Source organism: Hypoxylon fragiforme (genome assembly GCF_022984875.1).
Source record: "Hypoxylon fragiforme strain CBS 206.31 chromosome Unknown GGS25scaffold_2, whole genome shotgun sequence".
Taxonomy (NCBI): domain Eukaryota; kingdom Fungi; phylum Ascomycota; class Sordariomycetes; order Xylariales; family Hypoxylaceae; genus Hypoxylon; species Hypoxylon fragiforme.
This window is the reverse complement of record NW_026054757.1, coordinates 2,883,427-2,907,615: the sequence shown is the minus strand read 5'-3', so window position 1 is coordinate 2,907,615 and position 24,189 is coordinate 2,883,427. Positions and strand designations below refer to the sequence as shown.

General features: G+C 47.7%; 5 protein-coding genes across 5 annotated transcripts; 3 read left to right on the top strand and 2 right to left on the bottom strand.

Moving 5' to 3' along the window:
- Positions 1–2,053: 2,053 nt before the first annotated feature.
- Positions 2,054–6,598, top strand: GGS25DRAFT_135600 (RecF/RecN/SMC protein). The gene is made up of 5 exons (XM_049256266.1): positions 2,054–2,194; positions 2,240–2,539; positions 2,611–5,431; positions 5,494–5,929; positions 6,041–6,598. Exons 2-5 carry the CDS (start codon positions 2,502–2,504, stop codon positions 6,334–6,336), a joined length of 3,591 nt encoding a protein of 1,196 aa, XP_049120356.1. The 5' UTR covers positions 2,054–2,194; positions 2,240–2,501; the 3' UTR covers positions 6,337–6,598.
- A 410-nt stretch (positions 6,599–7,008) lies between these two features.
- Positions 7,009–9,878, bottom strand: GGS25DRAFT_135562 (glycoside hydrolase family 20 protein). The gene is made up of 3 exons (XM_049256265.1): positions 9,427–9,878; positions 8,853–9,370; positions 7,009–8,754 (listed from the first exon to the last, which is right to left on the bottom strand). The coding sequence occupies exons 1-3, from the start codon at positions 9,470–9,472 to the stop codon at positions 7,090–7,092; spliced, it is 2,229 nt and encodes a 742-aa protein (XP_049120355.1). The 5' UTR covers positions 9,473–9,878; the 3' UTR covers positions 7,009–7,089.
- Positions 9,879–10,284: 406 nt separating this feature from the next.
- Positions 10,285–11,190, top strand: GGS25DRAFT_518476 (uncharacterized protein; the record flags this gene model as incomplete). Its single annotated transcript, XM_049263546.1, has 1 exon — positions 10,285–11,190. The coding sequence occupies one exon, from the start codon at positions 10,285–10,287 to the stop codon at positions 11,188–11,190; it is 906 nt and encodes a 301-aa protein (XP_049120354.1).
- Positions 11,191–11,354: 164 nt separating this feature from the next.
- GGS25DRAFT_135560 (uncharacterized protein) lies at positions 11,355–13,186 on the top strand. Its single transcript, XM_049256264.1, has one exon. The coding sequence runs from the start codon at positions 11,520–11,522 to the stop codon at positions 12,729–12,731; it is 1,212 nt and encodes a 403-aa protein (XP_049120353.1). The 5' UTR covers positions 11,355–11,519; the 3' UTR covers positions 12,732–13,186.
- Positions 13,187–14,395: 1,209 nt separating this feature from the next.
- On the bottom strand, positions 14,396–16,594 carry GGS25DRAFT_135516 (Ste12-like transcription factor). Its single transcript, XM_049256262.1, has 2 exons — positions 16,205–16,594; positions 14,396–16,139 (listed from the first exon to the last, which is right to left on the bottom strand). The coding sequence occupies exons 1-2, from the start codon at positions 16,329–16,331 to the stop codon at positions 14,536–14,538; spliced, it is 1,731 nt and encodes a 576-aa protein (XP_049120352.1). The 5' UTR covers positions 16,332–16,594; the 3' UTR covers positions 14,396–14,535.
- Positions 16,595–24,189: the final 7,595 nt, after the last annotated feature.

The window sequence follows — 24,189 nt, the reverse complement described above, 5'->3', positions numbered from 1 at the left end:
AACATCAATTCGTAACTTAAATAAAATAATAACCTTGAAGTAACATGAATAGCTGTTGCTTCCTTTAAGGTGGTTCGTGCGTTCGCGCTTGATTGATCTTGATTGATCTAGGTTGGCTGGCTGGTTGGCTGGTTGGTTGGCTGGGCAGTTTTGGGGGGCCGGGGTGTTGTCGTGCCTTGTCAGTCAGCAAAAAAGAAAATATGGCGGGATGTGCAGCAGTAAGTCGTCGCAGTCGCAGATGAGGGCACCGGCTTCCTTAATATTCCTGTACGTATGGATACTTTTATACACGTTTGGATCCGCCTTGGGGCCTTCCTGTTGGCCTGAGCGCCAACCGTAAGATAGCAACCTTTCCTTATTGGGTAGCCCCCACCACCTGTCATGCAGTTGCCATGGCTTGAGTCAGCCCCGTCCACCTTGAATAAGCTCAAGAACACGCGTAGAAACCTTTTGTCCTGGGGAAACATCGATGTAGGTAACTATGTATAGTACCCAGGTACATAATTAACTCTTTGCCAGCATCAATAATTGAATGTTTAATCTCAAGTGCTACCTTCGTGCATTACAGAATCATGATCGCTACTAATGCATCTTCTAATAGAGAAGTTCCAAGGCCTCCAAGAGTATTCAAAGCAGCATTTGCAATTGCATATACGTATACCAATCTATACATACCTACCGTGAATCCAACCTTCAATGTTCCTAGGGAGGTGTTCATTCAATGTTCTACAAATGGCCCTTCCATACATACATATGTAATGCATCCTTCAAGTTGTACTAAGTTGTACTATGTACCTAGATACGTACTTTCGTGCTTTTCCCGTCTAGGTGCGAGCTTTTTCGCTTAATCTCTTAGTTTACACGCTAGAGGCTAAAGCCGGCAGGGCCCACTTCTCGAGAGAAAATATGGTGGCTTGTTGGAATGACGAGCTTCTTGGCTTCTACAAACTTTTTACATACATACTAGGCATGTAGTACCGTGGACCAGGGCCACTGGACCTACCTACATGATATATGTATGTCAAAGGTTCAATGTTTCAATGCTACATGTAATTACATACATACCTACAAGTAAATAGAGTATGCGATATTAGGGGTTGGATTGGAAAGGAAATATCTTCTTGGGTATGTATGTATGTATGTATGTATGCATTCATGTGTTTGTGGTCATCATCGTCAACAAACATACCGAGGTAGCCATCATTGGTTTCTCTCATACATATCGAAAAGCACCATTCTACACTACTGGCAATCTACCCACACATGTGCAGTTTCTGTGCTGGAAACCTTGGCGCAATCGACTAAACTATGTAAATCGCTTGACAAGATACTCTAATCTGGAAGTCAACCTTGCTTACCTAGGAGCTTGATGGGTATTTTGGGGTCACTAAATTCGCACATCACGATACTCATCTGAATAGTGAATAGTCTACCAACACATTTCTATATATCATGTCGAAATTAATAAATTAATAATTAAATGTTTAACATGTATTTGAAACTCGAGCAGGAGTGGTGGGTCCAATATTATTATGTTCCTTCATCGGAGTTTTTCTTTAGCTTGTATGAATGCATGCTCCCGTGCGTGAGGCTTATGGCGATCTCAGGGGCAGACGGTGTTACCTGTGTACCTAACTCTTATACTGGCTACCTAATATGGAACACATACATAGGTATGTAGGCATCGACGTCTATTCGACGATACACAGGTATTAGGAGGTGGTCATTCTTGCGAATTTGAATATCTCACAATATTGTAATAACGAAAGGCAGAGATATGAGGTGCTCCTAGTCAGCCACAATGTGTTTGCCAAACTTATTCGAGGCATAAGATAGGTAAGATGGAACCCCGTATGTATATCCGTTTAAGATCAGATACCATCTAGTATACTTCCTACATCAAGTCTTGTCGTAATTGAGGCTCGAAGGCAACGAGAAGCGATCAAGGTAAATGATGAAACTGGAACTCGTAATGTTGTATTGTCGAAACTGATCCTACATACATAGTAAAACATTTACGGATTCATCATGGTCCTAGGTGTCTGCACAGCCACAAAGCCACAAAGCCACAGCTTATTAACTTGAACCGTTCCAAGTTCAAAGTTGACTTGATCAGGTACCTAGCCTCACCTTAGGCTTATGTGCGTAGCACAGTACTAGCACTAGAGTCCCCTAACTCCAAGTTTGGAGCCAGGTATGTAGCTTCAATGTTGCGCCAAACAGAGCTAAGAAAAAAAAGGACCAAAAAAACCAGAAGCGTTAAGTACCCAAGGTCAATATTTTATTACTAAGTTACTTAATTCGGCTCCCCACCTCCAAAATCATCGCGCTTCAAAACGCGTCGGCAATTCATTTACGTGACATCTTCAAGGTTCGACGACTTCTTTGTACCTCACCTTGTCGCAACTCTCCAAAAATTTATTTTCCATTTTACTGAATTTGCGCGACGAATATTTTGACACTGACTTCGAGCTGCCCGACCGGCAGCACCCACTGTGACCATGTATATTAAACAAATTATTATCCAAGGCTTTAAGAGGTACGCGATGACCAGCTGTGGACGGCTTCCTTCGAGTATATCGCCGCTCTGTGATGCTGATATTTACGTAGCTACAAAGACCAAACGGTCATGGAGCCCTTTTCGCCTGGTACGAATGTTATTGTTGGTCGTAACGGTTCTGGAAAGAGCAATTTCTTTGCCGCCATACGATTTGTCTTAAGCGATGCCTACACCCTGATGAATCGCGAGGAACGTCAAGCACTACTACACGAAGGCTCAGGCTCAGCAGTAATGTCCGCTTACGTTGAAGTCATATTCGATAATAGCGACGACCGATTTCCCACCGGAAACAAGGAGGTTGTTTTACGGCGCACCATCGGTCTAAAGAAGGATGAGTACTCGGTCGATCGAAAAGTCTCTACCAAAGCAGATGTCTCAAATCTTCTCGAGGCTGCCGGTTTCTCAAGGTCGAATCCCTACTATATCGTCCCTCAAGGGCGAGTCACCGCTCTCACCAACATGAAAGAGTCGGAACGGCTAAACTTGCTGAAGGAGGTCGCAGGGACTCAAGTCTACGAGTCCCGTCGCACAGAATCCCTCAAGATAATGACAGAAACCAACAACAAAAGAGACAAAATTGACGAACTTCTCGATTACATCAAAGAACGCTTGAGTGAGCTCGAGGAGGAAAAGGAGGAGCTACGCGGCTATCAAGACAAAGATCGTGAACGTAGGTGCCTAGAATATGCGTATTACCACAAGGATCAAGTCGCTACGCAGGAGGCTCTAGAGGAACTAGAAGAGTCGCGACAGGGTGGCATCGAGGACACGGACGAAAACCGCGAGGCTTACAACGCGGCAGTAAAAGTCATCGCTGCCCTAGATGCCGAGATACACAAACTTCAACAACAAATGGAACTCCTTCGTATAGACCGTCGACAACTTGACGAAGACCGTCGAGAAAGTGCCAAGGCCATGGCAAATGCCGAACTAGCAGTCAAGAACCTATCGGATAGCAAATCTTCTCAAGAGCAGGCCCAACAGCAACATGACGCCGAGCTTGACGAAGTGAAAACCGCAATAGCGCAGAGGGAGGCTGAGCTGAAAAAGTTAATTCCCAATGTTGAAAAGGCGAGGCTGAAAGAGGCAGAGATCAAACAAGCTCTCGACTCAGCAGAAGCTGGACGACAGCGTCTCTTCACGAAGCAAGCACGGGGAAGCCAATTCAAGAGCAAGGGGGAACGAGACGCATGGCTCCGAAAAGAGATAGACGACCTGAATGTGACCTTAAGCCAACAAAGAGCAAACCGGGTTGACGCTGACGAAGAAGTAAAAGCCGTTCAAGCTAGCATCCAACAACTTGAGGACGAGATTTCAGCTCTACGACAGAAAAATGAAGGGTTTGGTGGGGATCGACTTGCCCTCGCTGAAGAGGTTACCAACGCGAAGGACGGAGTTGATAAGCTCAACGAGGAGCGAAAACTACTTCGTCGAGAGGATGACAAGCTAGAAACCATCATCGCAAACGCCAGGGGCGAATTAGAGGGTGCCGAACGAGAACTATCTCACACCATGGACCGGGTTACTTCTCGAGGTTTGGCTACCATCCAGCGACTAAAACGCGAAAATAACATCCCTGGTGCATACGGTACACTAGCAGAGCTCCTGGAGGTCAGTGAAGCATACCGTCTACCCGTTGAGCAAGTAGCTGGTGCCAGTCTGTTCCATTACGTGGTCGACAACGACGATACCGCAACGTATCTAGCCAACGCTCTTCAGAGATCGTACGGAGGCAGGATCACTTTCATGCCCCTATCTAGATTGAAGCCACGGAGTGCAAACCTTCCCAGGGCCAACGATGCAGTCCCGTTGGTTAGCAAAATCCAATACAACGCCGAGTACGACAAAGCATTCCAGCAAGTTTTCGGCAACACAATCATCTGCCCCAATCTCACAATCGCTAGCCAGTACGCGCGCAGTCATGGTGTGAACGGTGTTACTCCAGATGGAGACACTTCCAACAAGCGTGGTGCAATGACGGGTGGCTATATCGACACACGAAAATCACGTCTTGAAGCTGTTCGTGCTGTAAACAGGTGGAGAGAGGAATACGAACAGTTGAGATCCAGGGCAGTCGGTATACAGACTCAAATAGAACAGAAGGATCAAGAGATTACGAACGCACTAGGAGAAGAGCGCAAATTAGCGCAACGACTTAAGCAGATGGAGGATGGCTATGGTCCGCTTCGAGCAGAGTTAAATGCCAAGAACAACCAGGTGGATCGTGAAAGAGATCGACTTGATGCCGCGATGAAGCGACGAGACATCGTCGAACGAAACATGAAGCAATTTCAAGACAATCTAAGCGCCCACCAGGCTGAGCTGGCTTCAGACTTTAAGAAAGTTCTGTCAGCTGCCGAGGAGAAACAACTCGAGTCCCTGGGTGCCACTGTGCAGGAGCTTCAGAAAGAGTGGAACGAAGTGAGCAGCAAGCGAAGAGAGCTTGAAAGTCGAAAGCGGAAACTAGAATTAGATCTACGAACGAACCTCCAGCTCAAGCTCGACCAACTCACTAGCCAAGCATCTGAGACTGCTTCGAGTGGCAGCAGTACCTTGAAAGAAGCCAAGCGAGAGCTGAAGAAAACCCAAGCAATGGTCGCTTCAGTTCACAGCAAGATTCAGGCTAATGATCAACAGATCGAGGCTGCCGAGTCTAAGATTGCAAGTCTGGAAAAAGAGAAGGCAGAGAAAGAGGCACAGCAGCAAGACATTGCAAGACAAATCAAGAAGCAGGAGAAGCGAATGGACAAGAACAGGCAGATGAAGGCTCTGTTAACCACAAGAGCAACGGAGTTGGCCAAAAACATCCGCGACCTTGGTGTCCTGCCGGAAGAAGCGTTCGAAAAATATGAGAGATATGATCATAAAGTTGTGAGTCCGACACTAAGTAATTATAATCATATATTTAATTTCTAACTAACTCGGTGTCACAGGTCGTCTCGCGTCTAAAGAAAGTCAACGATGCTTTGAAGAAGTACAAGCATGTGAACAAGAAGGCCTTCGAACAGTACAACAGCTTCACCAACCAGCAAGACCAACTTCTTAAACGCCGTAAGGAACTTGACCAGTCGCAAGCATCTATTGAGGAACTAGTAGCCCATCTGGACCAACGCAAAGACGAGGCTATCGAACGCACATTCAAGCAAGTGTCCAAAGAGTTTGCCACCATTTTCCAACGTCTAGTACCTGCTGGCCATGGCCGTTTGGTCATCCAACGTAGAGCCGATCGACGAGTGGACCCGGATGATTCGGATGAAGAACAGCGCAGCAGCGTGGAGAACTATACAGGTGTTGGTATTAGCGTATCTTTCAACTCAAAGACCGCAGATGAGCAACAACGTATCCAGCAACTGTCTGGTGGTCAGAAGAGTAAGTGTCGACTTCAATACACCTGCCCCCCTTTTCTCCCCCTTTTCTCCTCCTTTTTCTCCCCTTCTTCCCCCCCTCTCTCCATATTGTGAAACTAACAGATTTTATTAGGTTTGTGTGCATTGTGTCTGATCTTTGCGCTTCAACAAACGGAATCCAGCCCCATGGTTATCTTCGACGAGGTCGATGCCAATCTTGACGCACAGTACCGAACGGCCGTGGCTGGGCTCCTCCAGTCCATCTCATCCGAGGCCGGCACCCAGTTCATCTGCACCACGTTCCGACCGGAGATCGTGCACGTTGCCGACAGGTGCTACGGAGTGCTATTCCGCAACAAGAACAGTACCATCAACTGCGTGAGCACAGAGCAGGCGCTAGATTTCGTCGAGGGCCAAGCCCCGAAATAAGATTGGATCTGGAGAAGGAGGAAGAGGGAGGGGCTTCTTGACGTGTGTGTGGAACGTGTATATGGTACTTTTGGCGACGGAGTTCAATAATTATTAAGTGTCATGTTTATACCATAAGGGGGGGCCTTAGGAGAAACAGAGAGAAAAGAGAGGGACTGTTATCGCCATGTCCTTCTTGTCTGCTATGCTATATGGATGATCTTGCTTACCTGCCTAATGCTAGGAAAGAATGCTAATGAGTATATCACTTGGAAACCTTGCGATCGAGAGCGAGAGCCTTTGACTGAACTAACTGCGTAGATGCCTAAGCATGACGAGGGCGTATCAAGTGATCTTGCATGACATTAAACTGGCCCGGGATAGTAGTAACAGCAGTAGCAGCCTCCTTTCCTTAGCCTACATACTTACATAACCTTAGGTTACTTGTAGAAGACGATGCGAATAAAATGCATCGCTAGGCTTTGTTTATTTACGCTAATAACCCAGATCTGATATGAGAGGCTCGGTCAGCAATGCTTTCAAGCTAGGTCGTTCGTCTACCAGCCCCTTATATCCTCCTATGTTGCTCTTCCGTTTACTTGGCTCTAGGTAGATTGAATTGCATCGACGTTAATATATTCAAGTATCTAGGTTAGGCAAGGAAGTATTTAAGCTACTCCAGTGAGTCAACGTGCCCTAATTTCCTAGCCAAGATAAATGCCGCCTCAAAGTTGACAGGCAAGCAGGTGCCTTACTAGGCACCACCCACCCACATCACGCCACCGAGCTCAACCTCATCCCCGCCAACCTCCCCGTCCATCCGGAACCCTCCCCCCCAACCCTCTGCACCGGCGCCTCGACCGCGATAGGCGTCGACACCATCCTCTCGCCATTGATCCCCAGCGCCGCCAAAAACTCCTGCTCCCCACCGACCACTTTCCCCGCCTCCGGCAACGGCTCATCCAGGGCGGCCTCTTGCACGACGGCGAAAGTCTGGTTCCCGCGCCCGATGAGGGACAGGTCGAGCCAGGTGCCTAGGGGTAGGGACGAGTCAAGGCGGTAGTAGTTTCCCGACGCGAAGAGCGTGAGGGTGGAGGTTAGCAGGAGCGCGGAGTCGGTGCCGGAGATGAGGGTGGCATCGTTGTTGCCGCCCGGAGTTGCGGTTACGGAGTCGATGCGCAGCTTGAGGGTGAGCGTGTAGTCGCGGCCTTTGGAGATGAGCGGGGTGTCGAAGGAGCAGGAGGGTTCGATGAGCAGGGTGGAGTCGTCGTCGGAGAGGGCGCAGGTGGTTGTGGCGTCGTATCCGTTGCCTGAGGCGTCGGCGACGGTGGTGTCCTCCCAGGTGGCGATGGGCGAGAAGTGCTGCGTGCGCTGCGCGGACTTGCGGGGGTCGTAGTCGAAGATTGTCGAGCCCGCGTCCGAGCGGATCGCGCGGTCGAGGTTCTGGCCGGGTATGTATGGCAGGAGGCTCGGGAGTGCCTCGGAGAACTCCGGCTCTGAGAGATCGCCGCCCCATTGCTTGTCGCTCAGCGCGGGGATCCCGTCTTTCCAGGCGTAGTAGGCTTCGGAGAAGACGGACGCGTTGGCGCCGTAGTCGTTCCAGAGGGGTGCGACGGCGCCGAGGACGAGGGCGTTGGAGCGCTCGGGGTTGTTGGCGGCGACTTTCGCGTCGAACACGTTCGGCTGCCATATCCCGCCCGTCGCCGGGTCGCCGGTGAATGTCCGCGCGATGTTGACGACCTGCGGGTAGCTCCCGGAGTACTTGTTGACGACGTAGTAGGTGTCGTCGGAGTTCAGGACGGAGTAGTTGTTCAGGATGTAGTCGTAGTACGGGTTGTCCGCGCTGAAAGTCCAGTGTTGTACGGAGACGTTCTGGTCGACGTTGGCGTATTCGGGTTTAGGGGGGAAAGTGCCCCAGATTCGCATGGATTTTCCGGACTCCTGGTATATATAGTCTGCCATTTCGTTGACAAATGTGTTGTAGTCGTTGGGATCTCCCGTGTACTCATCTGCGCCAATGTGGACGGTTTTGGAGTGGAACCAACCGAGGAATGTGCTCCAGATGGTTTTCATGGTGGGGATTGTATCTGGATGCGAGATATTCAAAAGTGACAAATCATTTGCCAGTCCAAGCTCCGGCTTCCACTGAATTATCACAAGAGCATGTCCGGGTGCCTCGATCTCCGGGATGATAGTTACTCCTCGGGAAGCGCAAGCAGATTGGATTCCCTCGAACTGGTCTTTGGTGTAAGACTCGTTCTGATACTTGTTCAGTCCGGCAAGATCTTCAGAATCAGACCATAGACGAAATCGAGCGTATAAGTCTAAAGACTCCTCTCTCGAATATATAGCAACATTATTGTATAGATTATCGCTAAGATGCAGGTGGAAGGTGTTTTGTTTGAAAAAGCTCATATAAGAACACATTTCAATGATAAACTGTTCACGAAGTCAGTGATTTTTGGCAACTTACGTCTCCTACCTCGATTCATCATGTTGATAAATCCATTGCTAGGTAGGCATGGGAATACACGTACCTCTGGCGGGTAATAATGCCGGCCGGCGTCAAGCATCATGCCCCGAATCGACCACCCAGGCGCGTCGTCCCCCTCTCCATAGGGTAACGAGCCCTCCGAAAGAGCGGCCTGTTGCAAGATGGTCCGCGTTCCCCACCACACACCTAAAGGACTTGCGCCTGATATGACGATTCCTGTAGAAGTGACCGAAAGTGTGTAGCCTTCATGTGTCTGGGCGCCGCTTGCAGAGGCGTACTTGCTAGAATCTCCCAGAGTGAGGAAGATAGCATCTGGAGCGCTCTCTTCAGCAGTAGAAACCTCAACATCAATGTTCAGGGTGCTACGAAGATCATCCGCGAATGTTTTGGCAAACTCTTGTAAGCTGGGTGGGATCAGTGTCTCGCCGGATTCATCACGACTTTCAGCAAATTTGGCGTCCACCACCAGCGCTTTCAGGGACGCGATGGAGTAAGTACCGTCATTGGAAGCGGTAAAGGGAACAGTAGGTATTCCCACGAGTCTCGAGGCTACAAGAACGGCTTGTAAAGGGGGTTAGTATAGGAGGGGATGGAAATGGTGGCTTATCATGACTAACCGTTGCATAAGGTGGTTAACCATACGCAATATAGGTGAAGTAACATCTTCGCATTATTTAGAAGTAACGGCGGTGGGTAGATTAAGAGTTACTACATGTATAGGTATATATATGCAGCGAATATATTATGAAGATTACCAAGGAATCAGGGGGTGCCTAGACTCTACCTTTTCCTCCCCGTGAGGTGACATGGCCATGATTATATTTATGATCCCCATCTTTGATATATCTCGGTACCTTCCCTGCCGACATACATAGGTATCCATGGTGGCTGATAGATAACTCAATGATCGTCGGAAGTCTAGTAGATAGTATAGCTATCCATGATGCAACGTTGGAGAGCGGGGATGATAGATGGTTACCTTCATTGATAACTATTGACTGTTTATGGAGTTAGTGAGGTAGCAATGCCACCACCTTAGCTTTTCATTCCCCGGCCTTGGTTTTTGTTCGTGTTGAATTCCAAGTTGATCAAGTTGATCAAGTTGATGTTTATTCTAAGAAATCAAGAAATTCAAGAAATTCAAGAAATCCAAGAATGAGACTTGCATGTATTATGTAACCTGCATGTTTACATGTACTTCGTACCCTACAATCGTTCGATGCGTCACAATTTTCATCTGCCGTACCTGCCACCATCTGCTCATAGTACCCACTTAAATAAGGCAAGCTAAATAAGCCCAGGCTAACATTAAAATCAATCACATAACTAGGCACGTGACTCAGATTTTTGCATACTTTATTTGACTTTATCACTTACTACAACTTCACGGCCTCACATTCTCAAACTCCGAATAAATATAAAGCATATCGCCAAAAATATAAAATATATAAAAGAGATTCAAAAAAGACACAGTCATGGTTGTAATACTTGGCAAACGAAAATCACGAACAGGAAATACCAAGCCTTCAGTATCCCGAGAGGAGGCTCAGGCTATATTCCAAAAACACTTCGAGGCGCAATTCGCCCCCCTAGAACCCTCACAACCTACATCAGAAACTACGCCAGCAGCTTCTGAGTTCGAGGACTTGCGCTCCGACTCGGAAAATGATTCCAATGATTCTTGGGATGGCCTATCAGGCTCGGAGTCAGATTCAGAAGACTCACCAGCCAGCACAACAGCGGTTGAAGTCGTTGAGGTAGTCGCACATACCAGCAAACTACCAACTCTATCTGACGACCCTCTCCTCAAACGTGAGAGCAAGGCATACCTGTCCTCTCGTATACCCTCTTCCACTATAGATCCATCTGCTTCATCCGTCCAACCTAAGCAAAAGTCCGCAAAGGCCGCAGACGAAGATGCGCCGTCACTTCTGAAGAACGACCTGGCGCTGCAGCGTCTACTCTCAGAATCCCACCTCTTCTCAGGTACCCAGGCCGAGGGAAGCATAGAGCACAAGGGCCGCAACCGCCATCTAGCGACGGATCTCCGACTATCAGCACTCGGTTCTAAAGCCAGCATCTACAAGCAGACCAAGATGCCCATGTCGCATCGCAAAGGGATCACGGCCGCCGTCACGTCACGCGAGACAAAGAGGCGAAAGGAGGCCCGCGAGAATGGTGTAGTTCTCGAGCGTCCCAGTGCTGCGGGGGTTGGCAAAGGCAGGAGCAAATCTAGGAAGCGGGAGATCACTGTTGATGCGCCGGCGGTGGGAAGGTTGAGAAATGGCATGTTGAAATTGAGTGAGAAGGACATCGCAGAAATTCAGGCAGATAGTAGAGGGTCTAGGGGCAAAGGTAGTAGAAGAGGGGGGCGGAGGTGAGGTGGTGGTGGGGTACAGAGCGTGTACCTTAGGTGTGCCTGAGGTTGGCCAACATTGCTCCTGGGGCACCAATGTGTGAAATCAGCGCAATCCGACGCGAAGGTCTGGAATAAACCCCGTAAACCTTTTCACACAACTCGTTCTTCAAAACAAAACACCTCCGCACCCACAATCATCCTTCCGAGTTCATTAATACACGTTTCTTTCCAACATTTACAACCGTCTCTCCAAATCCTTTAACCCGCCGCACATTATTCTAACACCTACCTACAACCACCGTTCCACATCCTCAACACACATTAATAATCCATTCATCCCTCCATTTCAACATGAACTCTGAAAACCAAACTTCCAACAAAAAACCCTCCAAAATGCCTCCTGGTCGACGCCATAAAAAGGTTCGATCCCGCGGAAAGGGTGGACGCGGCCGCGCGCCCATGATGATGATCAAGGGCCTCCAAACCATTGTCATGCAAGAAGAATGCGAAATCAAAGCCAAAAAAGAGAAGGCAGAAGAGGAGGAAAAGTACATGAAGATTTACGAAGCGAACAGACGAGCGTGGTGGAAGAAAATAGCTCGCCGCTATGCCCCCAAAAACCACGCAACCACTGTCCAGACTCCAGTTGCTCCCACAGGCAACGAGGAAGAGGACTCTGAAGCTGATACGAAAGTCGGCATCGCCGCCGCCGCCGCCGACGACGACGACGACGACGACGAGGAGATCTCGCCCGAAGAGCGCGCCATGCTGGAGTGCGAGGCCGAGCAGGCGCAGTACCAGCGCGCGAAACTGATGATCCTCTGCCGAGAGGAGGGCCCGATCCCCGAGATGCCGTGGGAGCCAGCCCACAGCGTAGAGTTCCTTGTCGACCTGCGCGAGTTCATCCTGCAGGACGACATCTTCATGGCCGAGCTCGATGCCCCCCGCAAACCCGAAGAGGAGGGAGAGGGAGAGGGAGAGGGAGAGGGAGAGGGAGAGGGAGAGGGAGAGGGAGAGGGGAAAAAAAAAGAAGACACCACCCGCAAATCCGAAGAAAAGGGAAAGGGAAAGGGAAAGGGAAAGGGAAAGGGAAAGGGTAAGGGTAAGGGTAAGGGTAAGGGTAAAGGTAAGGGTAAAGGTAAGGGTAAGGGAACGGGAACGGGTAAGGGAAAGGGCGAGGTCAAGGGAAAAGAAGATGAAGAAGTTGAAGAAGAAGAAAAAGAAGCCACCCCCCCACGCCCCCCCCACATCCTCCCGCACGTGGGCACCATCCTCCTCGACGAGGACGAGTTCGGCGCCTGGACATACCAGATCGAGACGAAGATGCTGCTGGACGAGGCCGCGATCGGCTGCGCGCGCGCGCGCTTCATCTACGTCTGGCGCCTCATCCACCCGACCGTTCAGGCCCGCATGATGGAGGCCTTCCTGCGCGCCCACGACACCGGCCGCTTCGACTACAAGGACCTCGTCGAGGCCGCCTACCTGAGCTACGCCCCTTGCCTGCGGGACTGGTGGTTCCTGCGGGCCTTCCAGACGCGTAGGCGTGAGCCGAAGCCGAGCTGAGCTGAGCTGGGTACGGACTAGGACTAGGACTAGGACTAGGATAGGATCTTGACATTATGGTGGACTTTGCCTCCATGGCCACCCCCCTTCGTGTCCCTACAGGCGCAGAAGCAAATGAGAAAAGGGTTGCATCCGAGGTTGGTATTATCATGAGAAGGTTCCGCGTATGTGGAAAAGGGTAAATACGTACGTAATATGACAAACCAAAGACATGAAAGTACTAGGTAGAGGTTTTATGGCTGCGGATGTGTGTCCTGTTCAGCCTACGATACGACAGGCATCACACCTACCTATCTAACCTAGGTAGTTCATGTAAAATATTCGCTCCGTAAGACTGATGATTATCATCACGGCAATGTACAATTCAAGGCACCACAACAAACACTTCAAGTCCCTAGGTTAGTAGGCACCCCTAAAATCACCTTGTGATAAGTCAGTCCCCTTCTCTTCCTGAGCACCTACCTGAAAAAACACTCGACAGTAGAGGTCAAAATTTTCATCTCCTTCCACGTGACAAATAGGCAGGTAAGTTCTGCAAGACTCATCCCTAAGAGTGAACATGTCATCTAGGTCTATGTCTATGAACATACCTAGTATACAAGGCAACAACCGTAACATATAAAACACCAACAAGTTAAACGTGAATATTTATTGAATCTCAAAGTTTGTACGACCTAGTCTTCCATATGACTTCCAACACTTTGAAGAGTCGAAGCCGACCCTAAAACCTGGTATCATCTCCCATAGCTCCTCCCTACAACCGGTCCACGAAGATGAAGTGACAAATAGAAAAGTAAATATATATACAGTTGCATGAAAACCTCTCCCTTGCCCGTCCGCCTCTTTTCGCCGCTCATGAGAGATAGTCCAGTTATCCTCTGCTTGAAGCGGTTGTCCATTTCCCCATCGGGCCATCCACAAACCCGTCTATGAAATAAATCGAATTTTTGGTATCCCTCGTTGTAAAGAAATAAGCAAGTAAAACCCATCGCCTTACAATGTCAAAGTGTCGAACAAGACTCCTCTAGCCCACGCTTATAATGAAGTCCCCGGCTCTACACTTAATATGCCATGCAAAATCAGAACGCTCAACCCGAGTTGACTGCCGTCATAGTGCGACAGCTCCGCCTCGTCATAATGCATTCCACAAGAATCGAATAGGAAAATGCAACTACATTGCACCCGCTGGCGTACTCATCGTCATGGGCATACTCAGCGTTTGCAGTGGGTTAAAGGATGATTGCGTCATGCCGCCCGTAGCAAGGCCGTTATTCGATGACGATCCATTTACGGAGCTCATCGAGCTGGGCATATAACCCGATTCCGAGTTAGGGGAGGCTTCCTCCAGCGAGCCAAGTTGGTCCTCGCCCGAGAACTCTTCCTCATCTTCACCCGACAGAGCGAGCCCGCTTTCACCGCCTTCGCCGCGATCGTGTGTGCGCTTGTGTCTGTGACAACGTTAGCCTCATGTATCATTGATAAAAACTTGTCGCTCCTGATGATGAGTTGATGTAGGTACTGTTGAATGCCTCTGACGTGGTTTGGTTCGGATTGGTTGTTTTCGGTCTGATTGCATATCGCACAAACATCGTTGCTCATCACAGGATCTTCAAGTTGACAAATGAAATACAGGTAAAAAAAAGAATTGGAGCCATACTGTGCTAGGTTGTCGGATCTAGAGAACGCCTTGCTACAATAGGGGCAGATGTAGGGTCTTTCTTGGGTATGTGTTCTCACGTGTCTAGATATATTCGGTCAGATACACAAGGTGCACCACGCAAGCAACAAAAGAAAGTATTTGATCTTACCGCTTCAGGTGCTCGAGGCGCTTGAAGAGACGGCCACACGTGGGAATCGGGCATGAATGGGATTTCTGGGGATAAGGTCCAAGCTCCATGACTGTGGCCGAGCGAGCTCTGCGGACCACGCTTGAGCCAGGCTGCATTACTCGATGCTCGTGCATTGAGCCGTCGCCATTCAAGTCCTCGTTCGTGAAGGAGGGGAAGTCTTGTCGCTGGAGAGACATGGGATGCAGAGCAGGACTACCTTCCACTGCCGATAGTGGGGTGCCATGTCTCGACATTTCCATGTGCTGCTGGTTGCCGAGGGAGATGGTCGAGTTGCTGTAGGAAAGGCCAGGAGGAGAGTTGCCTTGCGACTCATCGCCTTCAGCGACCGGACCAACAGATGCAGAAACGGATCGTCTCAAGTCGGAAGGTCGGTGGTGAGCAGCCGCTTGAGCCTGAGCCGTAGCAGCGGCGATTGCCGACATCGAAGGAGGAATGGATGAACGCCGTCTTCTCTGTTTATATGTCGGCGAGCCTTCGATTACAGAGTAGACATTGTTGGTACCATAGCCACGGGAAAACTGAGGTCCAGCTAGGTTAGAAGGTGGAAGCTGCATCATGCCGTTCAACCCATTTACACCACCCATGTGATCTGGGATTGCAGTGTACAATCCAGTCTCCTCGTTGGCGATGTAGGCGGGTTCGGACCCAATGGCTAGGGCTTGCTGAGGGGGCGTGATTGGCTCGTACGAGATTCCTCGGTGGCTGTAGTCATCGTAGACGAACGATGGCGCAGGTGAGTATTCGAGACCGAATGGTGGCATCGATGCATGACGATGATGAATATGAGCGACTGGCACACCATTCTGGTTGTACTGGACACGGTTGAAATCAGGCTCCCTCTTGATCGCCTGTTGCATATGCTGTGGCATAGCCGGAGCCATCGCTGCCATCGTGTTGTATGGTCCCATGGCGTCCATCCCATCCGCTAAAGGGGCCATCGTTTGAGGCATCATTTGCGGGGGAGGCATAGGGTCCATGGCCCTCATCACCGGGGATGGGGCCTGTGACTGAGAAAAAGAAACTTGTTGGGCGTTGTTGAATGACGAAGAGTTTGCTTGTTGAGCTTTGGTCAATTGCTCGTACAGAGACTGCGACGAATCGTACTGGAACGACAGGGCGGGCTCGCTAACAGCCATAGTGGTAGCCTCCTGGCCCATCTTCTCCCTCTTCAAATCCCGTTCCAGAGCATCGAGGAAGAGACGGTCGTGCGGTACGCTATACCAATAAAAGACCTTCTGTTTCTTCTGTGTCCGAATACAGTTGTTCTTGTAGAGAAAGTCTAAGAACGGGCTCTTGGGCTCTTCCAAAGAAGCATCTGTGCCGGATTTGAGATTACGGAGGTCAGAGAAAATGCCCTCCTCAAACTTCTTCGAGTTCTTCACAGGGCGACCAAAGGCCTGGAATCGAAAAGAAAGACATCGTACGATATCGGTGCCCGATATGTGGAATAAGTTGTTCCACAACACGCAAGAAACATACTCGCCCGTCGGCAATAAGAATCGTCGAATGTACTGATCGGGCTGCCAGTCCACGGGGGCAGATATGAGGAAATATTTCACTGCCATCAATAATAAGCAACCAAAACCCTAAGGAGCTTTTAGTTAGTGTTCAGTCACAACTCACAATTATCTACTTGTTGCAATGCTACTTGCGCATCGTGTGGTAAAGCTTGCTGGGCCTCTGTGCTGAGCATGAAAGTCTCGGGCTTCTGTGGTGCTGATGCTGCCATCGCAGCCTGTTGTGAGTACATGATGAATTATACAGCTGCCTTCAATATGGCACTGATGTCCAGAGCGTTGGCCTTTTGCAATGACCAATATCTGGTCGGATTTGGCGATTAGATTTTTAACAATAACAATAAGAAATTCGTTCGTATTAGCTCGTCTGTGCTATCGTCGTTTCCAGATGTCAATATCACGGATCTCCAAAGGCACTGCCTTTCTTCTTTCTTTAAAAAAGTGATCCGTCGATAGATAATCTTGGGGTCAGCGTCGTTGGATTGATGTCGAGTCCAGCCCGTACAGAAAATTTTTGAATTCTTTTTTGACGATATTAAGCAGCCCCCAATTTGCCTCAAGCGAATGGGTGGGCGTAGTCGTCGGCGCGAACCTTCAAGGTGACGTTTGGGTGATGAAAAGATGGTGAGCGGTCCAATTGCGATCCTACGGTCTGTGGTATGCGAACCGTGCACCGAGAATTTTCTTTATAAGGCGATGCCTATGCAGTGCGGTATTTGCGGTCTGTTCCGTAAGAAAAAAATCAGTTGCATCTGCAGGTATGTCCGTCGCCGTTGTGTTGATAGTTCGCCAAGACCACGTTTGGGAAATTCGATTTGATAGATCGAATTGGATTAAATCTTGTTTTTTATTTGTAACAGTGATAAGAGGCACGAAAGGGGTTCTGCTGTCAAATGGACGAAACAGAAAAATAATAAATAAACAGGATGCTCCCAAGGATCTAACAAGATGGACAAAACGTGGATAGCTGGTCAAATATGCGACGAACTAAGTCTGATGATGGGCTACGGTTGTGCCGGACAGTCGGGATTTACGCTCGTTATCAATGAGAAGAGAAACGTCTCGCGAAGGCGGAGTTTAGGGGAGAAGAGAGATAGGAGTTCTTCGTTATGTGTGCGGGCTCTCCCCAAAAAAAGAAAAGAATTAGGAGTGATTTGTGTAATTGCCTGCAACACGAGAGACGGGGTGAGGGTAAGGCGTAAAAAGGAGGGAGAAGGGAAAAAAAAGAGAGAGGAGGGGTTCTGAATAGAACAAGTTGATCTTGCGAAGAAGACTTCAAGTAAGTAGACAGGGTCAAGAAAAGGAACGGGAGGAGAGGAGTTCGGGGGGGTTTAATGATTTCCGCTGGCTGGGGTGTCTCTTTTTTTTCCCTTCCTTTCTTGCCAGGTCTCTTAGGTCTCTTACCAGGTCTGGCCGGTGCAGTCGGGTAGGAGAGAAGAGATTTAGAGTGGAGTGGGCGGAGAAGAAAAGGAAAGGATGGATAAGTGCTAAGGTACCTGTTTACTAGGTATTTACTTAGGTATTTACTTAGGTATTTACTTAGGTATTTACTAGGTACTGGGAAGGTAAAGTATGCTAAAGGAGGAGCTAATGCACATAAACCAACTAAGCGAGTGCATTGCTCTAACCCGAAGGGGTAAGGTACTCGTAGTTGTTGCATTGCTTACCCAGATGAGGAAGTACATATTATGGTACATTTATGTAGTATTTAATTTCAATGTTAACTATTCCTCAAGTTCCTCTATGTATGTAAGTACATAATTACTTCAATGTTCAATGTTCAATGTTCAATGTTCAATGTTCCTCCAGATGCCGCTGGCAGGGGTCTTCTTCTACATACTGAACATTTAACTAAAGAAATCCAAGAGTTGAGATTGGGCACATTCAACTTCATATGTACCTAGTAGTTATTTCAACGGCGGTCGTATGTTGTAAACTTGTATTATATACACTCACTATTTGCATACTCATAGTATACTATTATTAATACCCGCCTTTTCGTCTTCTTGATTATTTACACACAAAATCTTTAATAAGTGTTTGGAGCTGTCCTCGACAAATCCATACCTATCATCTAACATAGTTTTATATGTATGTGCCATCGAATCAATCACCCTTGGCTAGAGAATTGTGGCTGCAGGATGAATCCGGTACTCAGGGTGAATAGTAGGCTACAATTTCAGCTTACTCCGCGCCATGATTAGGAGTCCAGGCGAGAGAAATGCTTTATGTTCCTTCTGATAATAGTAAATGGCGATATAGTATTCTATGGGGAAGCGCCGAAGCCTGTTTAAATCACAAGTGATAAAATCCAGTTGATAAGAGTTCAATCGGCTGGAGGCGTTCGTCCGGAGCAAGTTTGACCCAATTCCCAGAGGTGCTCCAGAGCCATTAATAAGAACGGTGGCTTGTGTCGATAATAACTATGTAGGTACGTATTTCGTACACAAGGGTCAGCCCTCGGCTCCTTTTACGAATGCAGTACAGCGTAAAAGAGAAGCAATCTCAGGTGCAGTCGTTCGACCCAGCCCTATTTCGCTAGATGCTATTAAATTGCATCCATACTTACCTAGGTACATACTGTATGTGGTATAAAAACGAATTTGCCCCTTTTCCGGCACATGTCGTAATCCAGCTGTTCTTATAAAATACAGAGTCCCGCTCCAACATCTTTCCTTTCCCCCTACTTCGTATGCACCAATTTTGCAGTCATATCATGTATGCATTACCGAGGACAAAGCGCCTGGTTTTTCTCCATCAGTAACATCTCTTAAAGAATTAGAGACCGACGATCGTGTGTGACTATGTGCGCCTCGCCCGAAATCATCTTTCGGGGGATATCTCTAGCTCTTCCACAGAAGGCAGGGATGGTTAAGTGACAAGAATGAATAGACGGGCGAGTGCTACCTTGGAAGCAGGTTACCAGGCAGCTGCCAGGGTCTATTTACGTGGAGTCGTGGACTGAGCACACGGTCCTTCTGGCCTACCCAGTGCCCACTCCATCCCATGCTCATGCTTCGCGGAGTTCCCTCGACTTGTGCTAATAACGAATTTATGCACATATTCGCTAGTCCGCTAGGTTTGCACTGACGTGATTTACTACTCTGTATGTACATATCTACCTAGGGTAGGGTAGGGTACATGAGGTACCAAGCAGGTTTCCCTTTCCATGTTGCCATCTACAATCCAGGGGGATGTTGCGGAGTTAGGTGCATAAGTGTGTACATATGTAAGTCGTCGACATGCCATATGTATGTATGTATGTATGTGTGTAGAGCTTGAGCTGCACCACACATATGTGCATGTGTACTTCGTACATGCTTACACTATCTACTTGTCGACCGTAGTATTCAAATACATGGGTCGACTCCTAGGATAAGAGAGAAAAGGCATCAAAAAGATGTATATCCTTATCATCAATAAACTATGCCTTGAGGTCGTATGCTATTTTCGTATTGGTGATACTAGCCTCGATATGAAGAATCGTCCCTAGTATGCTATTGGCTTACATGCTCCAAATGAATAGGGGGCTCGTCAAAAGTTAAGGCAGCGTGTATCACGAAGCTCCTCCAACTATGGTATAGTGACATGGCATCCCACTGTAGTTTATTAAGCTGCGTGTTCATCCAGCACAGTTGTAAATTCGTTACGCGGCCATATATATTACCTAGTACGGTACACATTTCCCCCATCATCGCGGTACTTTGGTACAAGGCTATCAAATATGCCTTTTGGCATACCACAAATGGCGGATATGAATGCAACAAAGAATGCCACAAGACAGTCTTGACCCTGTTGGACCATTGTGTCTCTGGATTGGTTCATCAGTTTTCCCTGTGCTCAGTGTGCTGCCCTATTTTCTTTCTTTGCTAATTATTTGAAGTCTTAGACAAGCTCTATTACATAGTACAACAAATGCAAATTCGATTGGGGCGATGGGTCAGCGTGTAATCTCCGTGTGCTAGTGCATCGCATATGACAGGAACAAGGTAAACCGCAGGGGAACCTATTCGAAGCGAAAAAGGATCTATTACCAGTCATTGCAATCTTCGAGCATTTGAGGCTATGTGATAGTTAACTAATTGAATTTGAGTAGCTACTTACGAAGGTTGAATTTTGACAGACACACACATAAATTACATGGCCAGTGTCGATGTCGAAATGAAAAATCACGAGAATAGTCTGTACATGTATCCATATGATCGTGATATTATTAATGACAATTAAAACACATAATATTATTTCCACACATTGACCTCAAAACTAATAATAGTATGTACTACTAGTAGTATGTAGTATGTAGTATGTATGGCCATGTAGTTAAACTTAGCGATATATTATATTAGTGCTACATGGTTGCAAGGTTCTCTCCAGCGAATTAGCACATTCAGCGGCTGCTTTAAGCGGAGCAGTTATATCCAGGTACCTAGTTAAATGTATCTACCTGTAGGTACTAGGCAGCCAGGGCAGATGAGAAAGTGCCCATGTGGTTAGTGCATGTGGTCAGTGCCAAAGCATGTACCTGCCCAATCCATGATAATTATTCGTACCGAAAGGTGCCAAGAAGGGAAAACGCTGAATGCTGGGTGTTACCATTGGTACGCGGATCCCTCTATCCCTGTGAACTTCCAAACTTCCCTGTTACTACCCTGTTATTCTGAAACATGCCTGGCGCACTGCTTCAGAAAATGGAGCTAGCACCAGATGGCAAGCGCTAACCTCTCCTTGGATCTTATCCATCCATTTCACCATTTTCAATCTTCAATGTTCATCTTTTGTGCAATTGCATCCTTTCCGTCCAATCAGCATTTCCAACATTCCCATCTAAGCTCTATATGACAACGCGTCATCCAACCAATACAACCTCCAACCTGCCATTGATCAACTTTACCCTTACCCTACATACTTAGTTAGTAGGTTAGTAACTTGGAATACTACCTACCTAGGTACCTAACCTTCTTATGTAGGTTAGCACTTGAGGTTAATATAGTGTACTGCCATACTGTAGGGGTACTATGCAGTACACATGTGCAGGTAAGAATAGGAACATTAATCAATACTACCAGGAACCGTACATGTGTATTCCTCCACATTCATGCATGACATCGCATACATGATAGAGAGCCAGCAGCGGAACAAGCTCCTGCATTGACCTTAAGCTCTTTGAAGAACGCATTCTCTCCATCTAAGATCTACTATTGTCATAGTGCATATACAAGTCCATTGATTCTCGTGAACTATTACATATAGGTGTTTAGGACCTTAGGTAGGTATGGATGTATATGTATGTAATATGATCCAATACATGGCCGGATTATATTCCAATGTCTGTGCAACCTTGGAGGCAACCTTGGAAACTTGCAAATCCATTCCGTCGGTAAGGGACCCGTCCCCTTCCCAGGTTTGTACATAGAACACCTATTTCAAGGCTACGCCCGCCGGCTCCCATGTCCCGCGAATGTGTTCCCTAGCTAGTAGCCTTATCCCAACACAATAGTAGGTATAATATTAATACAGATCCTTGAAAAGGGCCCAAATACTACAAACATTTATATTAATGGATAGTGAGGGTTAATATCAGATTGTGTCTTCAAGTTCTCCCATGACCCGTACTACTGTACGTGCTATTATCGAGCTTTGCAAAAACAGGATGGTATGTATTATCCCCCAATCAGAGATTCAACACTTCATCGCATTGGGAAAGGCACGGCAATGATGTTTCCCATGAAGCCTCCCGGTTTCTTGCTTGTGTAAACGGACGGATGATGGGGGTCTAGGGGATTCGTTTGATAACCGTAATCAGCATGATTCGAAACTTGAAACGACCATATCGATTGAAGTTTGAGCCATCTACACTACATCTATACTACGACTCGGGCGTAGTTCGGCCAGCCCTCACTCGATCCAGAGGTCAGCCACATGAAAATGTGCCGGGGGCATGCGTCCTTTCGCTTGATCGATCCGAGCCCCTTACGCTGCCTAAAGCTTACCTTCACCTCCAGCATCGCAATTTTCGGTCTTTCCAGGACTAGTCCCGGGGGGGGCGAACCAGTGTTACACTTTGGGATCGCGACTACACAAACGAGAAGAGATGATATTAATTTTTTGGCTTTTTAGTGTTAGGTTGGGCTAAAAAAAGCAGCTTCGGGTGTTCGTATCTTGCAGGTAGCCATCCTGCTCATACGCAAGAAGAAGGAGGGGGAAGCTTCCAAGTCACATCAACACGAACTGCATGGCTCCTCTACAATTTCATCGGCTTCCAACGCAGCATTGGGATTAGGAATGCGCCCAATGCATCGCATTCAATATCTTAAGCAAGCGTAGCTTATCGATGGGTAAGTTTCACGAACCCACGAGACCTCATTAGCTTACTACGTAGTTTCTAGGCAAGGCCCATCCCTTTGCCAAAGATATCCTTCAAACCCCCCAATGAAGAAAGTCATAAACACATCTCTTCCTGGGGTAAGCCAATCCTGGAGCGGATTATCATCCCAAACGTATAGACAGGAAACCTTATCGAAGTTTGCCCCTCGTCTTATTTGCCATTCTGGCACGTTGTTGATGCACGGCGGCGGTTGATAAGCATCTGTGATTGCTTGCGATGAACAAGTACTCCGCACTATGCCGAAAGATAAATGGTCAAACTTGAAGCCACAGGTGCCCGATGGAAATCCATACGTAAGTATGTAATCGGTTGGGTTGTTGAGCAGCCATGTGTACATGTGTGGAGCTACATAGTATATGGGGGCTGGTCATCGTGGTTCGTAGCATGGTGTATAGGCGGCTGGTAGGTATGTATCAACTAATATAATCTAGATAGATCCCGTAGATGCTATGTTTCAAACGTCTATTAAGCTTGTTCCTGCATTGGCATGACCCTTTACTGGCTGACTGGCTACACTACAGACCAATGACGTGGCTGGGTAGTTGAGTTGGACAGATTTGTTGCAGCGCTTGGAAAGTCGGGGGCGTGAGATCCTCAGTCACTTGATTGGCTCCCTCAGATTTTTCCCTCCCTTACCGGTCGCCCATGGCCGCAGGCAAAAGAACAGAAATAGAAATCTTCATTGCGTCTGGACCATAGATCTCGTGTTGTCCGAATGCTTGGCACTTTATAGATACCCGCTGGAGAGTGAGATTGGTGTGTGTAAGCCTGTAAGGGAGGGGGGCAACGAATAAGCGGCATGGATGAGACCATTCTTGCAGTGTTGGATGGCGGCTCTACTATGTACTATGACAAGATGCGTATGATCTCACACACACACACACTCGCACAAAAAGGTTATTCTTAGTGTCCGTCTTAGAGTGAGAGGAAAAAAGATCTGCAGGCACGTCGAGATCAACGTCGTTGGCTATGATTGATTGGGTGGTGGGATAGAGAAATATGCAAACAAGTTAAAATGGTACTATGTTACTATGTATTACATATGGTCTAAGAGAAAGCTTGGAACTTATGCAGCGAGCCGTCATATCGTACTATCTACTATCGAGAACGGCAAGCGCCGTGAGACTAGAGTACCTTGTTTAGTACCTACTCCACGTTATCATTACAGTTGCCTTCACAGCCTGCCCAAACCCGAGTAGGTACATGTTAAGGTTAGGTACATATCAAATAGGTTAGACAAGTACTATGTATCTACGTAGTAGTACACACTAATCGAATGCAAATGGCAGGGTGCAGGTCATGTGGTTGACTAGGAGCTTATTACTCCTACTTGCTTATTGACACTTATTACATGTTTAGGTGAATACTACTAGGTAGTAGTTAGTACTATGTACTACTAGTAGGTAAGCCACTTGTTTCTATTCATCTTTATATGATGCTATCGAGAAAAAGCCACACCCGACTTACTACGCTGACTGCGCTACAAGCTTCATCAATGAAGAACTCCAATGAAAACTCCAATGATTATTCATGGATAATTCTGAAACGGGATAGACCCGGCACGATGAACCTAATTGATGCAATCCAGGGTAGTCAACTATCACGCTCCAACCTTTACCAAATCGCGGATGGGCCAAAGAGTTCTATCATCTCATTGGTGTGCCTGGATTCTGCATGAACGTGGGCCGCAATCAACCTTGAAAGCA